The sequence below is a fragment of the Dipodomys spectabilis genome, unplaced genomic scaffold (assembly GCF_019054845.1).
Source record: "Dipodomys spectabilis isolate Male_0828 unplaced genomic scaffold, ASM1905484v1 ptg000002l, whole genome shotgun sequence".
NCBI lineage: Eukaryota > Metazoa > Chordata > Mammalia > Rodentia > Heteromyidae > Dipodomys > Dipodomys spectabilis.
Window position 1 is genome coordinate 28,245,919 of NW_024870679.1, and position 17,918 is coordinate 28,263,836.

The 17,918-nt window shown below is 41.3% G+C and overlaps 1 protein-coding gene across 1 annotated transcript in view; it reads right to left on the bottom strand.

Moving 5' to 3' along the window:
• The window catches only part of St6galnac5 (ST6 N-acetylgalactosaminide alpha-2,6-sialyltransferase 5), a 172,898-nt gene extending 170,614 nt beyond the window's left edge, over window positions 1-2,284 (bottom strand). Inside the window, exons 1-2 of the mRNA XM_042685065.1 lie at window positions 2,232-2,284; window positions 1,207-1,446 (exon numbers count right to left, since the gene is read on the bottom strand). Coding sequence (XP_042540999.1) covers window positions 1,207-1,446; window positions 2,232-2,246 — 255 coding nt within the window. The 5' untranslated portion in view covers window positions 2,247-2,284. The remainder of the gene's footprint in view (window positions 1-1,206; window positions 1,447-2,231) is intronic.
• Window positions 2,285-17,918: the final 15,634 nt, after the last annotated feature.

Consider the following 17,918-nt stretch of genomic DNA (forward strand, 5'->3'; position numbering starts at 1 on the left):
GACCTTTCTCCTCTGAACCCCAATACTGTATGTAACTAACATCTGCTTATTTGCCCAGACTTACTTCGTGACACATTTTGTCTTGTACAGACATTTAAAAATCCCTAAAGGCTGGCTTCTGCCTCAAAGTCTTTTGTGCCCTCTGATCCTCAGCATTATGCATGGCACACGTGAATGGCAATCTTCTGATTATCATTTAAAAAGAAGTTTGGCTTTTTCATACATAGTATGAGCAGTCTTTCCACATAGGAACATCTGCAAAATATTACTTCTGTTTACATAATAAAATGTAGCAATTAAAAAAAAAAGCCCAGTTGTGGGATTTCAAGAAATCCACTGGCTTTATAGGGAGGTACAGATCAGATGTATGTTTTAATAAAAACACATTACCAGGTTTAGATAATGAGAGATGCGCTAAAACTGTATTAAACTATCCTCTGAATCAGGAAAGTTGATTAGGATTCTCCCAGAGGCTTCCTCCACTGAAACCAGAGATTTATTATTCCAGGGAAAGGAGGTTTAATTTTTTTTTAAAATCAGCTTATTAATTATTAGCCAAGTCATGCTGTAGCTTCTCGGAAGGCAGAGGAAAACAAGCTTTCAAGCCAATGGGAGCTGAGTTTGTGCCTCTAGCTTTCAGAGGCTGCCTGGGCACTGCTCCTCAGAGCTAAAGTCATCCAGCCCAGGGTAATAGGGAGAGATCAGAGGGGAGCCTGCAGTGACTAGGGACTGCTGGTTGCTTCCTGCCCTAGTCCTGGATGGCAGAAATGGTGCCTGATCATGAGCTATCCCAGGTTTCCTTCTGCCAGGGCACATCCTCCCAAATTGAAAGCTTCCGGCCATAGGACATCACAGGCAGCCTGGAACTCTGAGGCTTGATTCTAGTAGCAAGACTGGTTCCTGTTAGTACCACTGAGCTTTGGGGTCACCTTATTCCTATTCACCCCCCCCCAGTAAAATAAATAAATAAAATAACCGAAAAGCATACAAACAAAAACTTTGCATTCTTTTCCAAATAAGAATTCACACCAAGTAGGTAGAAAGCCACCCCACCCACCCCAGCCAGTCCACTTCCCAGCCAGCCTCTTGGGAAATGAACCTACTCACGGCGCCTCCCAGCCTCCCCAGGAAAGGGTGGGGGAAGAAGGCTCAGGTGTGCGGGATCCCCAGGCTGAGTGGCGCACGGACTGGCACGCAAGCCTTCACCTTGTGGTCCGCCACGCCGAGGTATCCGTCCAGGGGTCGCGGTCCCGCGGGGGCTGCCAGGCGCGGCGCGGGGCTGCTCTCCGCTGCCGGCTGAGCGCTCCCGGTCGCCGGCGCCTGTGGTTGTAGTGGCTGCTGTGGCTGCTGCGGGGGCCGCTCCTTCTGGCCGCCGAGGCTGCTGTACACGAGCAACAAGCTGGTGCACATGGTGGTGAGCGCTAAACACACTGCCAGACCATGTCGCTGCGGGAGGGCGGGAGGGAGAGAGCAGAAGACAGCGACTGAGCCACGACCCGGGAGTGAGTGCGCGCTGCGGGGGACCCCGGCACCGTGCTCGGATCGGCCCGGGGCCGCAGCCTGACCGGCGAGGCACGGTCCCCGCGCGGGTGGCTGGGGATGCGCCCAGCGCGTCGCCGCTCTCGGCCGTGGCTGCCGCCCAGATCTCTCAGTAGAGGGCAGGTGGTGGCGCGCGGCGCGGGGATCAGGGAAGGAGAGCGCGTCCGCAGCTAGGGCAGGGGTGGGCTTGCATTTTGGGGAGGGGCCCTCCTCCCTACCAGGCTGGAATCTTTACCCTTGGCACCCCCTTTCCCCTCCCCGATTCTCTAGGGTTCCACCTCGGCGAGCCTTGCAAGTTTTCAACCTGGCAAGGAAACCCAGAAAAGTCTGCAAAGGTTTCCCCCTCCCCGCCCCTCGTAGTTCTTGCCAGGTTGTTGCTTTGGGGGGACATCTTCCGTCCCCAAAACGATCTATCCGCTTCTTGGGCTCTCTGGCTGGCGGTCCTGCCCCCTTTGGACCACCGGCCGGAGATCCAGGAGCCTGAGCAACCCAAATATCCACCCGGGATTGCGAGCCAGGCAAAGCCACGCAATCCGGAGGGGACACGAAGCAGGTGGAAAGTTGTCCCTTTTTAACAGGCGACCCCACTGCACAAGGTTAGGTCCTCCCTGGGGCTCCTCCGTGGGACCCCGGGACGCTGAGCCCGGAGGGGTCCTCGCCTCTGCCCGGTAGAGTTGCAATAACTGACTCACCATCAGGGTCTTCATTTTGGGCGCCTCTTTTGTGCCGAATCCTCAGGCACGCGCGTCCGGAGCCACTTTTTTTTGGAGGGTTTCCATCGTGGGCGATAGGGCACAGGCGGCTCTGATTTTTTTCTTTCTTTCTTTCTTTCCCGCGACTGGCGGCGGCTGAGCGGGCGCAGGAGCCGCGGGACCCGGGAAGCGCCGCTGTGGCCAAGATTAGAGACAGAATTAAAACTGAACCGAACCCTCGTAGTCTCTCAGTGATCTACACAACTGCTGCCTGCCGCCGCCTGCTGGGTCCTAGAGACCTCTGCATCTCCTTTCCCACCCACCCACCCACCCCCAAGCCCCGCCCCCAAATAATCTCAGCAGAGTAAAATTTCTGGGGCCAAAGAGTTGACCGTGTCCGTGCGACCATTTCTTGGTTGCAGGGTTTATTTTTATTTTTTTTTATGAAGACATCAGCCCCAAAAGAGAACCTTAGCTTCGTAATGTGATAACCTTTTGAAAATGGGCAAATTCAATTTTCTTTTGAGTTTTTGGTACCACCCCAAATATCAGTAACCCTCTATGTAGTTTCTTTATTTAGGGTCCTAGTCAAGAGAAATCTACCGTGAAATTATTTCCATCTCCCCCCGCCCCCCTGACAATTATATTAGCTGTTGTCCAGTTGTAAGCGATCAAATTTTGTTTTCTCCTTTATTTTTTATCAGTTGTCTCCATATGCGCTCTGTAACTGTATTTTATTCAAATGATTTCATTCATTATTTGCATCCAAGATTACGATAAATGTTTTCATTTGGCCTTTGAGGAATCCAATATTCATCTAAAGGCTGGTAAAGTTTTTAAGACATTCAGCCGATCATCTCCACATGGTTGGCATGGCTTGTAGATTCCTCTGAATTTCAATGAAGAATTTTTGGCTAGTTGAGCTAAAATTGCTCATGGCTTATTTCATAAGAATTCTATGGCCCTCCATACTCTCCTTATGCTGGTCACTTTTACAACTTGGACTAAAATTAAAGCATTAATTATTGCTCCTTGTTGGGGAATCCACACCAATAGCTTGTTTTTTGTTTTTTAACCAATAGCTTGTTTTTAAGAATGCTGTCTTTCCTGCCTTGAGTTGCAAATGTCATTTGTTAAATGTCTAATTTAGCTGAAAAACATATTTCTTGTAAAATTGCTCAGTGGAAATAGTTGTCTTAATGTGATACTTAACACCTCACCTGCAGCAAGGTAACATTAAAGATTACATTAAGATGGTAACGATCAACAGGCCAACTGAAGCATGGGTGCATTAAGAGCTTTCTCAAGGCCAAAAAAGGCATTGTAATCCTCTTTTAATCTCCACGACTCTACTGCTGGACTGATGCTATAACAGGAACTATTTTTAATTTACAAAGCACCTTTCCATACTTCTGATTGAGGAACTTATTGGTTCAACAATGAATACCAGTGCAATGCACTTGAGAGGCAAAAACAAAAAAAAACTTTTAGTTTTTTTAGTCTTTCAAGGAAAAACACAAAATTCAAAACACTGTTCAACATGGCCAGCCTTGGAGCTATTTATTCAATTTGTGCTTTAGGCATGAACAGTGGCAGTTGTTAGGGCAGGAAAAGCAGCAGCCAGAGGAGAATCTTATCAGGTCTTGGCAATTCTTTATTGTATGGTTGCACTTGACACTCAAATTAATGAAACAAAGGACCAACTTGATGAATCGTTGCAAGCAGATTATCTGGGTTTCTCCAGGGCTCTTGTTTGAGATGGTACTAGAAGGAAGCTCTTTCAGTTTTTCAGGATTATTCTCCTGCCACAACAGCAAGTTGTCCAGTGACCGATAAAACACTTCTAATATATTTCTCCATGCCAAACAGAGACATCATCTTTATGATTTAAGCTCATAGCAGCATGCTGGACATCTGTTACACAGTATGTCTGACCAAATTCATTAAGCTTATGCTCTCCCACCTCCCCACTCCCACGATAGCAGCTAGCTAAATGCAGAATCTACTTATAAAATGACCAGGGTAAAAATTAAATGTTTAATTTTGAGCTTGATTTGAATGTCTTCAAGGTGTCTGTTTTTCAAATATTTGATTACATTGATATTGGGCTATTTTAGGTATTTCAACCGAAGAGCTAACTGGCCAAAGGCAGAGTGTGAAATAAAACAAGTAACACAAGTTTCATTCAATTTGATGATTATTTTAATGATCAGCTGGTATCTGATGCTTCTATATTAAGGTCTACAAAGATGAATTAAATAGAATTTCCTCTAAGGCTTCATTACCTAAAGTGTGTGTGCGTGCACGTGTGCACACGTGTGTGTGTGTGTGTGTGTGTGTGTGTGCCTAGTCATTTCATGCATCAACAGCAAAAACAAAACCCAGAATACTATAGAATTAGCACATATTTTCAAAGCACCCACTATTAGAAATTAAATTGTTATTGTAAAGATCATGCACAGAAGGGTTACAGTTTCTTAAGTCAGGTAAGGAGTACCTTTCTTTCTGGACGATGTTACCTCTTTCCTAGCTCTCTCCCAGTTATTCTCTTCCATCCCCACCCGTAAGTTGTATAGTTCACTTTCAACCTAATGTCTAGTGAGTAAGCACCTACTCTTTTAAACACTTACCCTGTTAAACGCATTCTATGTACCAGGCATTGGGATACGTAGTTAAATAGATCTCCTCCTAATCGTGGTTAAATAGATCTCCTCCTATTTCCAGAGAACTCACAGGCTGTTCACAGATGTGTGCTATGAAACTTTGTTACAAAGAAGCAGGAACAATCAACATACCTGGTTCATTTTTTCAACTTTTGATTGCTTTTTTATTTAAGATCTGGGGAATTTGAGGTTTCAAGGACATTTATCTATATTTATACAACTTGATTCACTCTTTTAAGTTAATAGTTTGAGTAGCTGGAAAGAGCAGAAAATAGGCAGCATTCACAAGCACTTGATTGACTTGGAGACAAGCAGACAGGTAGACAAGTCAATGAGGCATTTGTAGTTCATCTAACTTGCACAGTTCAATACAAAGCCAGTTGAGAAATCACAATTTGCTTCTCAGAATCCATGTAGCTCAGATGGATTTCTCACCATTTAAAATTTTGCCACATTTCTGCCTCTGGTGCTATCACATCCAATCAAATAGATTCCTGTTTTTGAAAAAAAAAAAATGAGCGCAAGGAATGGAATGGAAAAGAAATTGAGTGTTCCACAATGTAAGTTTTGTGATAAAGTGAAGCTGAGAATTTATGAAACAAAGAATGTCAGAGGCAATGAGGGAACAGGTGGAACCTGGAGCTCAGATAATATGCCAGCCAATGCATACAGCCTCAAGGACAGCACAGTGCTACCAAAAAGGAGGAACAAACACAGACTGGTGCAAACCCAAGAGCCGTGCCCCCTTCCCCAAGTGACTTTTAAGGCAGAAGTAAACATTACTCACATTTCCAAGATGAATGAAAAGCAGTAAGAACACAGTGTAAACTGAATTTGAGACCCAACTGCCTTGAAACTTATGCTTTTAAAAAAAAAATGCGATTTCTGCAAGGTTCAGCAAAAGCCAAAAAGTTTTATTATGACAGAAAGTCCTCGAACAAGTTCAATATTTGTTCATTGTGCCTTGGTGTTTACCTTATATATAACTTTATATATTTTGGAGGCTAGGCCGAGAGGGCTGGTTAGTTGAGAACAAGACCCTGGAACCAGGCTATGGGGCCTAGATTCTAACCTTGCCACTTACTAGGTCTTCGACCTCCATGTCTTACTTAGCTGTGCGTTAGTTTCCTCATTTGCAAAATAGTTCCTGAAAGTGTTGTTGTGAAAGGTTAAATGAACTATACATGAAATGTCAACAGCAATATTAACCTTGACAGTTCTTTATTATTAGGATTAAGAAACTGTGTTTGAAAGCAAAACTGAAGTTTAAGAGTTTTACCTAATAAGCCACAGGACCTGAGACAGGGGAAATATAAAAATATTCAGAAGAAGCTGGGCCACTGAGGCTCATTCCTATAATCCTAGCTATTCAGGAGGCTGAGATTAGAGGATCTCAATTTCAAGCCAGCCTGAGCAAGAAGATCCATGAAGTTCTTATTTCTAATTAAGCAGCAAAAAGCCAGAAGTGGAGGTGTAGCTCAAGTGCCAGCCTTGAGTAAAGAGTGTTAATGTTTCAACAAAATGAATATAACAAGGATGATTCGACAAATTGCTAGAGGGCTTATTAAGAAATTGTTTATGTGACTGCTTTATAAACTGTGATGCTTTGCAGAAGCTAAGTAATAATACTGTGATGTGAAAGATTGTTGTGCAGGGAATTTTATCCCCCTGGAATTGGTCCTAAAAAATGATGTAGATCTTTAGGAGATGGGGCCTAATACAAGGTCCTTAGGTCACTCAGAGTCTGCCTTCAGACTCTTATGGGACTGCCTGGCTTGCCATGTGGTCCTTTCTCTTGTCACACTCAACCATCTGCCATTGTCCGTGTGGTCCTTGTCAGAACCGAGTTGCTACAGATGTCATGCACTTGATTCTCTAAAACTGTATGCTTAATAAACCCTATTTTCTCATTAGGTCAACCATTTCAGGCTTTTTGTTACAGTGATGAAGAGCTGACTAATACAAATAGTAACTCATTCATTCATTCATCCAACAAATATCTGTTGGGCATTTCTTATGTTCCAGGCATTATTCTAAGCCTTATACATTTGCAAGGATTTTGCTTCATGAAAATTCAAGGGAGGACAAAAACAATATAATAGAATGCTAGGTACAAGAAAGAAATCAGGGTGGTTGAAAAGTTTACACTCCCACCAACAATGCAGTAGGGTTCCCTTCTGTCCACATCCCCTCCAGCATCTGTTGTTATTAGATTTCTTGATTATAGCCATTCTAACTGGGGTGAGGTGGAATTTCAATGTTGTTTTGATTTGCATTTCTTTTATGTCTAGAGAGGTTGAGCATTTCTTCATGTGTCTATTGGCCATTCTTAATTCCTCTTCAGAGAAGTTTCTCAAAAGACTCCACATAGAGCTCCCCTATGACCCAGCAGTCCTACTTTTAGGCATTTATCCAAATGATCACAAACAAGACCATACTAAAGCTACCAGTATTATTTACCATAGCTAAGATATGGAATCAACCCAGATGCCCATTAGAAAATGATCAAGAAATGGAATTCTATGCCTCCATCAGAAAGAATGATATCACCACATTTGTTAGGAAATGGAAAGACTTGGAAAAAATTATATTAAGTGAAGTAAGCCAGGCCCAAAGAAACATAGGTCCCATGGTTTCTCTTATTTGCAATAACTAGTATATGTCTGGGGGAAGCAGAAAAGGTCAGATAAGATGATGTTAAGCGAAATGAACCCCAAGATAGGGACACAAGTGGTTTTTTCTTTCTTGCTATTGTTTCTAATATATTTATAAGGTACCATGTGATTTTTTTTTTATTGCTTTGTATGTCCCTCCCCCACAGTATAACCCCTGTTTTCACTGACTGTATTTGATGTTAATATACTTAGGGGAGGGGAAAGGAACAAACAAATTGTTTCAACAGGGATACAGGTTGACAATGAGATATACAAGATGCTATGTTGAAAAACGAACTTTACACTTTAGGGGAGGGGGGAGTTGAGGAGGTAGAAGGGAAGGAATGGTAGGGGAAAAACAAAGGAGGAGGCAACAATGTTTGATAAGAAATGTACTCATTACCTTGCTCATGTAACTGTAACCCCTCTGTACAGTATTTTCACAATAAAAACATATTAAAAAAGAAAAGGAAAGGAGAGAAAAGGGGAAAAAGAAAGAAATCAGGAAAGTAGTTAGAGATTGAGGTGAACCTGTTGTTTTAGCTGTGATAATGGCATTAAGCAGAAGTGTGAATGAAGTGAGAGTGAGCCTTGAAAGTCACCTTGAGGAGCAGCATTCTTCAGAAGGGAACAACAGGTAAAAAGATCATGAGGTAAAAAAGAACTTGTTGAAAAGACAAGAAAGAGGTTGGAGGGTATGAAGCCTGAGGGAGATTGGAAAGGGCAGAGGGTAGAGAACTAAAAGTTAAGGACTCAACACCACCAAAGACTGTGGATTGTTCATGTTTCAGAAACATCATTTGGCTGCTGTGCTAAGATTGGCTCCTGGGGGAGTGAGAGTAGAAAGGATGGCTAATTTGGTTGTTTGGTTGTTAATAAAGCCGGGTCAGGTGGCTCATGCCTGTAATCCTAGCTACTCAGGAGGCTGAGATCTGAGGATCGTGGTTCAAAGCCAGACAGGAAAATCTGTGAAACTCTTATCTCCACTAAACCACCAGAAAACCAGAAGTGGCATTATAGCTCAAGTGGTAGAGTGCTCTCCTTGAGCTGAAGAGCTGAGGGACAGTGCTCAGGCCCAGAGTTCAAGCCCCCACGACCGACTAAATAAATAAATAAAATAAACAAAAACACTCATTTATACTTTTAGAAATAAATGAATTCAAGGTTTACTGATTGTTGGATATGAAATGCAGGAAGAGAAGAGGCAAGGAAAATGTAAGACTTTTGAACTGGGCTACTGGGAGGATGCAGCTGTATTTTTGAGTTGAAGGTGCTATGGGAGGAGCCCGTGTGGGGAGCAGAGGTGGAGGAGGCAGAATTAGATTTCCTCCATGTCAGGTATCTCAGGCACTTGCGGCTCAGATGTGATGTTGGGCTGAGATACAAGAAATGAGCCTCTTGCGCATGAGTGATGAGATCTCTGGACCACAAGCCAGGCTGCAGAAAAGAAGCCACAGGCTCAAAGTCGGGATGCTCCAAATCTCAGATGCCAGGGAAAGGAGGAACCACATGTAGTAACCCTAACTTTAAATCAGTAAATGACTATCCAAATCGGATGTGATTTAGACAGCGGGTTCTTTTCATTTTCAATGGATTTTTTCGTGCCAAAGCAGTTAGTCACTTACGTTTTCAAACCATTTTTCAAGGTCTATTATTGTACTGAGCATATTTGGTCATATTTATTCTTGAATTTATTGTTGATCCTCCCTTCCAAACTATAAATTTTCTAGAATTGGGACTATGTTCTAATGCTGTTTATATCTACCAAACCAGGCACTAAACAGAAAATGGTAATATGTATCACTAACATTTATGGAGCTCTTACTATGTGCCAGCATTATTCTAAGAGCATTGTTTACAGTAACTCATTTAGCCTCCACAATAGCCTCAAGAGATAGGTGTTATTACTATCTTCATTTTGTTAATGGATGAAGCAAAAGCAAGAGTAACTTCCCCACACTCATCCAGATAGTAAGTGGTAGTGTTGGGCTTAGTACCTATTGGGCAACATATGGATATTTGCTAACAAGAATAAACAGAAGGTTAAAAAGAGTTCCTACAGCTATATTTATTTCCTGAAAGCTAAATTGAACAGATTTGGAAGAATTAGGTCAAAATCAAATATTTAAATAATATGATTAAAGACATTTTCTTATTTAGAGAAGTACTTGTTTGCTACTTTTATTTTTCATATGGTATCTTACATATATACTTATAGTAAGTGTTTCTATATATACTAAAACTTCACTGCAAAATGTTGTGAGAAGTTCCAGGATAACCCATGGTAATCGGCATACTCTCAAGACACAAGTTATTCCTTTTACTCCAGGAAAAGCCTTTATGATTACTTGAAGTCATACTAACAACATCAATAAACAGAAGACGAAACCCTCTCCTGGTTTTATGAGCATAGATTAGGTATGTGTGGTATATATGTGTATATGTATACATATATATATATACATATATATGTATGTGTATATGTATATACATGTTTGTATATGTACACACATATCTATGCATATACACACAAGAACAAACATACATACACATGCCTTTTGGTCTTTCTTCATTCAGCATAATATTTTGAGTTTTATTCATATTTGACAGCTTATTAATCACTGTTTCCTTTTATTATTTTATTGTGTGAATACAGTACAGACTTTTAGTCTAGTCTTCTATTAATATATACTTGGGTCATTGCCAGTTTGGAGCTCTTGTGAATAAAACTACTAGGAAAATGCTTGCAAAGGTCTTTTCTGACTATGCTTGCTTTCATTTTTCTTTTGGGAGTGCCTTGGAGTTCAATGGTTGGGTCATATGAAGTGTATTGTTTACTTTAGAAGAAACTGATGAATTTTTCGAAGTGGTTGTACCATTTTATATCCTCACTGACAATGGATAAGAATGTCAATTGCTACATACTGTTGTCAGTACTTGTGTGGTCAGGACATTCTTGGTGGGGTCAATCTTTGTAATGTCTTTTGCTTTTCAAAAGCAAACACAAAATCTCAGTTTCTTACCCAGTATCCTTCCCACTTCTGTGCTTATCACTCCCTGTTGAACTCATCTGCTTGTTTTTTATATAAGAATTCTTGGAACTGGCCATAAAAATCATACTTTGATTCCATATCTTAGCTATGGTAAATAATGCTGTGATAAACACAGTTGTGCTGGTAGCTTTAGTGTAGCCTTGTTTGTGGTCATTTGGGTAAATGTCCAGAAGTAGGATTGCTGGTCATAGGGGAGCTCTAGGTGGAGTCTTTTGAGGAACCTCCATACTGCTTTCCAAAGTGGTTGAACAAGTTTACACTCCCACCAACAATACAGTAGGATTCCCTTCAGACCACATCCTTTCCAGATGCTGGAAGGGAAGGGGAACAACAAAATGGCGAGACAAAGGACAAAGTGGGAACCTATGAAACAATGATATTCACAAGACAATATGTTAGAAATGATCTGTACAACTTGGGGGGAGGAGATTCGGGAGGGGGAAGGGAAAGAGGGAGAAAAATGTGGGAGGGAGTAACAAGTTAGACAAGAAATGGAATCACTTGCTTAATGTAATCACTACGTTACTTATGTAACTGTAACCCCTCTGAACATCACCCTGACAATTTTTTTTTACATGTTCTCTGAAAACAGGGGTTAGACCATGGGGGAGGGACATACAAAGCAACAAAAAATCACATGCTACCTTGTAAATATGTTAGAAACAATAACAAGAAAGAAAAAATAACTACTTGTGTCTCTGTCTTGAGGTTCACTTCGCTTAACTTCATCTTATCTGGTCATAGGTATGTAACCCCTGTTTTCACTGTATTTGATGTTGGTATAATTTGGGGAGGGGAAGAGAAAAAAACAAAATATTTAAATAGGGATACAGGCTGACCCATTGCAACAATGGGATGTACAAGACACTAGGTTGAAAAACAAACTTTACAATTTAGCGTGGGGGAGGGAGGAGGGTATATAGTTTCAGAGGTGGGAGGGAAGGAATGGTAGAGGATAAACAAAAGAGGAGGCAACAATGCTTGATAAGAAATGTACTCATTACCTTGCTCATGTAACTGTAACCCCTCTGTACAGAATTTTCACAATTAAAAAACTTATCAAAAATGTTCTTTGAATTTGCAGTATTGATAGCCACTCAGTGAGTTTTTGAGAAGTCAGTCTACCTCTTACTCCTCTGCATCTTACCCAGGACCCTGCCATCCACTGGGAGCCACATTTCCCAAGCCTCTAACCCAAAGTAAGCCTCCACTGCTATGCTTCAAGTTCCTGCTGGAATCACATAGACTAGGTTGGGACTGGTCTCTGACACTTAACTCTCACAGGATCAAGAGAAGCCACTGATTGTGACTTGCTACTTGAGAATCAAACCTTTCTAGTGGAGTGGTTGTATAGTCAAAATATTCTAATTACATTAAATATCCATCATTCTTTTGGATATATACTCTAAAGGCATTTTTATGGACGACTGCCTGATTGGTATAAAGAGAGGCCCATTCATCCTTCAAATATTTATTCAGCTTAAAGCAAAATACCAGCAACTGTGTATTTGTGCCTGTCATTAGGTATTGTGTTTATTACAGCAAAGCTTATTTAACCCCCACAATGACTACCTGAGGCAAATAATGGCAGCATTTCCATTTTACCAACAAGGAAATAGAAGTGTAGAGCTCTAGAGATGTGAGGCCATTTGTCCAAGGCTTCATGACTAGAAAGTGACAGATGGAGAAGGGAAATAACAAAATGCTGAAACAAGGATACAGGTTGACCCATTGTAATGATGAGATGTACAAGACACTATGTAGAAAACGAACTTTACAACTTGGGGGTGGGGAGGGGGGAGTTGGGGAAGTGGGGAGGGAAGGGATAGTGGGGGGAACACAAAGGAGGGGGTAACAATGCTCGATAGGAAATGTACTCATTACCTTACTCATGTAACTGTAACCCCTCTGTACAGTATTTTTACAATTAAAAAAACAAAAAAAGAAAGTGACAGATTAAGATTTGATCAGGTCTGTTTTGCTTTAGAGCTTCTTACCACCTCCACATCCCAGGGTTTTCAAGTTCTCCATCCAGCCCCCTGCTAGATGCTGGGACACAGAGGAATAAGACAGCTCTTACTGTGAGGAGAAACCTGTGGGCAGCAGATTATAATATATATACAATATATATACACATATAAACATATAATATTACAATATATATTATATATACATACATAAAAACTGCATACATGCTTAGATAGAGAGATTTTTATCAACTTCCCTAAAAAATGACCATCAAGCTTTCTGCTTTATACTTATCAGAATTCTTACAAATATTTTCCTGTAGCTAGGAGTGATGCATTGTAGCTGAAAGATTCTTTGTAAAATTTTACAAAAGTACTGTTTGTCCTACAAATAGTCTGCCTAGAGTTCCCTTCTTGGTGGGTGTTACTGGAGATGGGCCATGAGGAGGATGGATTTGTATATGGAAAACTGGAGCTAGAGAGCATCTGGGAGATTCTTGTAGAAACTCAAGTGGGAGATAAAGGCTCTGGCCAAGGAACTTTGGTCAGGATGGATTTAAAGGAAGAAAAAAACAACTCTTGGTTAAGTATGTTTTAATGGCTATAATGGTTCAAATCCTGACTTTTTATAAGGAGATTAAAAAATACAAAGCGTCACTTTTCCCATGCAAAGTGGCATGCATAATCCTGATCTCGTTTCAGAATGATAGAGAATCATAATAAAAATGGCTTACATCTTGTCTCAGTATGACTTCTCTCAGAAGCATAGCCAGGGATAAGGACCTACATACAAGTACTCATTTAGCAGGGGAAGGAAACTCCATTAGGGGAGTGGGGAATTGACACAGGAAGGGAAGATAGCCAGTGAACTGTGTGTGATCAAGCAAGTGACTATATACTGGGAGCACCTGGAGCTTCCTTGTGCTGGGAGAATTCTGGCAGTCAGTGTAGAACTGGGGCCTGGGTTATCCCCTTGAAGGATGAGAGTGGTGGGCTCTGTTAGGTACGGCCTGCTCTGGGTGTGGGGCAATGGCATTGATTCCTTAGCACACATGGTCTTATAGCACAGGTGGTGACGCTGGCAGGCTCTAGGGGCTGGAAAAGTCCCTCCTGCAGTGATGCAGGTGCAGAGGTTTCAAGTCCCCAGCTTGCCCTGAAGTGGCAAAGGCATAGGAATATGGGGGGCACCAAAGCATCTGCTCTGCATGGGAACTGCTCTTCAGAGTACTGGAAGGATTCAAATTCAGTTTATCATTTGAACCTCCCCATAACGCTGGAAGGCAGAAGAATGTGAGGCTGAGATGCTTTTCATGAACAGCCAGGTCCTCCTGGCTTTACTGTTGCAGGTTCCAAATGGAAACATTTTCCTCAAGGTCTCTGTCTCTGTCTCTGTCTGTCTGTCTCTCTCTCTCTCTCTTTTCCTCTGATTTATTTAGGTAACTGTCTCCTAATCCCCATTGTGAGCAGCTGAATTTAGAAACCTCATATTACTTACATTTGTTTTTTCTGGTGCTTAGCAAACAGTAGGTGCTTAGTGAAAAGACTTGTAAAGGAATGAAGGATTGTTGTCATCACCATGTAACTTTGTTAAGATTAGGGTGAGAGAGCTAAGTAGCTTGCCCAAAGTTACACAATCAGTTAGTGGTGACAGGACTTGAATTCATTTCTCCTGCTGTCCTCTCTAAACCTCTTGAACTATAACAGGGCTCAACAAAGTGACACAGTTAATGTTTCCTGGTAATTCACAACACCCCACACACATGGGTGGAATGTTTGTGAAGGTATGACAGAAAAGAATATACATCCTCTTTCCCAAGAGAAATAAGTCAAAGTCACATTCATTATTCTGGCTTGAAGCCTAGCATCGCTGAACAATATCTGCCTTCTATTATGATAGTACATTAATATCATATACCCGAATATACCCGAGGAATAGGGGAAATGGAGACAAAGAATAAAGGTCATCAGTTAAACTATATAAATATACTCATGTGCCAGACACTGGAGGCTCACACCTATAATCCTAGCTACTCTGGAGGCTGAGATCTGAGGATTGCAGTTTGACGGTCCAGGCAGGACCGTCCATGAGACTATTATCTCCAGTTAACTGCCAAAAAGCCAGAAGTGGAGCTATGATTCAAGTGATAGAGCACCAACATTGAATGCAGAAAGCTAAGAGACAGATCCTTGAGTTTAAGCCCAGTATTGCCAAAAACAACAAACACAAACAAAAATAAAAACACTATGATGTAACCTGAAGGGAGTATTGGAAGAAGCTTTAGTAGAGGGAGCTCTAAACATTAAGAATTGATTTTCATATATAGGCATATAATTATATATGAGGCCTCTAAGTAAAATAAGCAAAGGCAAATAGGAGTGAACATCATGGTCCCTCATGAAAGAAAACAACATTTTCTTCCAAATACTAAGGATAAAGGACTGTCTCTCTGTGGCATCCCATGTTATGCTCCAAAGCTATCCTATAAACTCCCTGTGCCCTGGCTGAACCACTGACTCAGATGACAGTGGCCGTGTTCACTGCCCGTGCTGTCAATATGTTATGCAATGTAAGAGGAGAAATTACAAGAGGGGAAACCGACTAGACTTTTGAATTATAAGTGAATTTTCTCTGGTCTTTGCCATTATTTGGTGATGTAAAAAGTGTGGTTGGTCCATCTGCATCGTTTTTTTAGTTTTTCTTTATTATCTTTAAATAGTTTTACAAAGGACTTGCCGTTCAGCAGGGCAGCGTATGAATACAATGCATCTTGATCAGTGTCACCTCGCCCATCCCTCCCAACCCACTCCTTCCTTCACTGTTCTTAATTTTGGAGGACCATATGCATCTTTCAGCCTCTTTCCCACATGAATTTATGTCATTCTCATCTGCTTGCTTTTGTTTGGAAATGCCACATGCTCCACTTAAAAGGGTTTCTTTAAGTGATATTGAATTGTTAAAGTTTAAAAAGTCAGCATTCTTGAAAAGTCAATTTGGATCTTGCCTCCTCAACAGAAGACTTAAATTGGGATTTTTCAAATTCCTTATTTGTGAAACATACACTCACCTCTGTGTAAGTTTAAGGACAGAGATTCCACTTCTGTGCTTCATTCCTAGCTCTGTCACTTACAAACTGACTTGGAATAGGATCTTGAATCTCTGTGTACTTCATTTGTCTCTTCCATGCATAGACAATGGGATTACTGCTTTCCTCAGGGCAAGCAGTTTTAAGAAATGAATAAGATAAAGATAACAATAGATTACATATATATGTATATATATATATATATATATATATATATGAATGGATGTATCATTTTCTACATCCTTAATTGTATTCAATCAATTTTTGTTACCACAGCAAAGTTATCTGACACAGGATGGCTTAATAAAGAGGTTTATTTAGCTTAGTTTTGTATATTCAACAACAAGGGGTGAACATGGGCTCAGCCTCTGGTGAGAACCCCATGGTAAATGCCAGACGGTGTCCAAACAGAGGCCGTACAGAGGGAGAAAGAGACACATCCTAAGAAGGAAGCCATGGACAGACACAGGGGCCAGGCTTGTGCATTACTAACAGTATATGAATCACTCCAGAGCAACATCCCTATTACGTAAAGCCCATTCTTGAAAGGCCCAGGCCATTGCCCAATTCTACCTTCTTGTGAAGCAAGTATTCAATATATGAACCTTCAACATATGAAATTTTTTTCCAACCACAATCCTCATGTTACCTGTCTGGTGAATTCAAGTCAGAAAAAGACACTTAATCCTTTACATATCCACCAACATACCAAATATGGTACCAGAAAATTTAGAGTAGCCAAATTGACTTCAGTCCTTGTATCTGGCAAGAGAATACTTCAGGCAAGACCGGAGTATAGTAAAGGTGATAGGAAAATTTGTTTAAAAAGAAATCTGGCACGTGGCATCAACATAAAGTGGGAAGATCCCACTTTACCCACCTCAGCCATCTGACCCAGTCTTCAGAGATTGGCTTTGAATAGGGAGACTGGGTGAGTAGGGAGGATGGGAGTTCTTAAAGATGACTTTCTGATTGGGTCTCCTTTCTGTTCCCGATAAAGTCATGGTACCAAAGATTTAGTGTCTGTCCTTACTTCCTCATTCTTTCATCCTTGTTTTCTCATTCTTCAGTAGCCCCCTGCCCTTGGTTCATTGCCAGGCAGTTTTTGATTTATCAGCTTATACTGCCATCTTCAAGTTGTATAGGCTACAATTTTTGACTGCTGCTTTCCCACTAACTCATTATCACTTAAAGCACTGTACGATCACTATTTCTTTTCCTTTTTTCTTTTTTGGTAGGTTGTGGGGCTTGAACTCTGGGCCTGGGCGCTGTCCCTCAGCTCTTCAGCTCAAGGCAAGCGCTCTACCACTTGAGCTACAGCGCCACTTCCCGATCACTATTTCTTTTTACACAGAAAGAAACTGAGGCACAGACTGGCGTAGCATGTTCCCTAAATTCATGTAGTTTTTAAGTGGTGATGCTGGTATTTGTACTCTGGTGCATATTAACCTTAAAAGACTAAGCTTTACTAATAACTATTGTCATTCAAATAAAATCCTACCTGGAGCATTGGTATATAAATTAAAAGTGGAGCTTCTCTGATTAATGTAGATGTGGGAAACAGAGATCTCACCCTCTTCTCTGAGACAGCCACTGAGGCAGCTCTTTGGAAAACAAACACAACATGAAAACCACTCACCTCCCTAAGGCTCATAGCGCAAAGCAAACATTAATAAAAAATGAGAACAGGCTGATGGATCCCTATACAACATGTTCTGTTTGTAGTGCCTTATATGTCTTATTGGATACTTCCGACATAAGTACTCCTGTCATTGCACAAATAAACAGCTACATCTCTTGAGATGGCCAACCGGAGTCATAACAGCACGTTTTCCTTAGGCCTGTTTTTTATTTTCTGAGATCCAAGTGAAGATATAAATAGCACAATCAACTGGTTTTCTTGCATTGAGATTTGTACTTAAATACCAATTTAAACATTTTGGGAATGTTGATACATTTGTTTATATATTCAATAAATATTGATATAGGACAATGTATGAATCAGACTTGTTGCTGGTAGGGGATCAAGATACCAAACTATGTACCAGTATACTTTCTCCTTCATAATCAGGTTACTGGACACCTGCAGGTATCCTCATAGCTTGCCCAGGTCCCCCTCTGCACAGTCTGAATAATCATTTCTTTGTGGCTCCATCTCAACCCAATTATTGCATCCTTCCATCCTCACCCTTGCCTGCCCTGCAATGTGTCTGTCTTCTCCGGAAGACGCATGGTTGGTTTTATTCTCTACTTTCAGAATCTCCCTC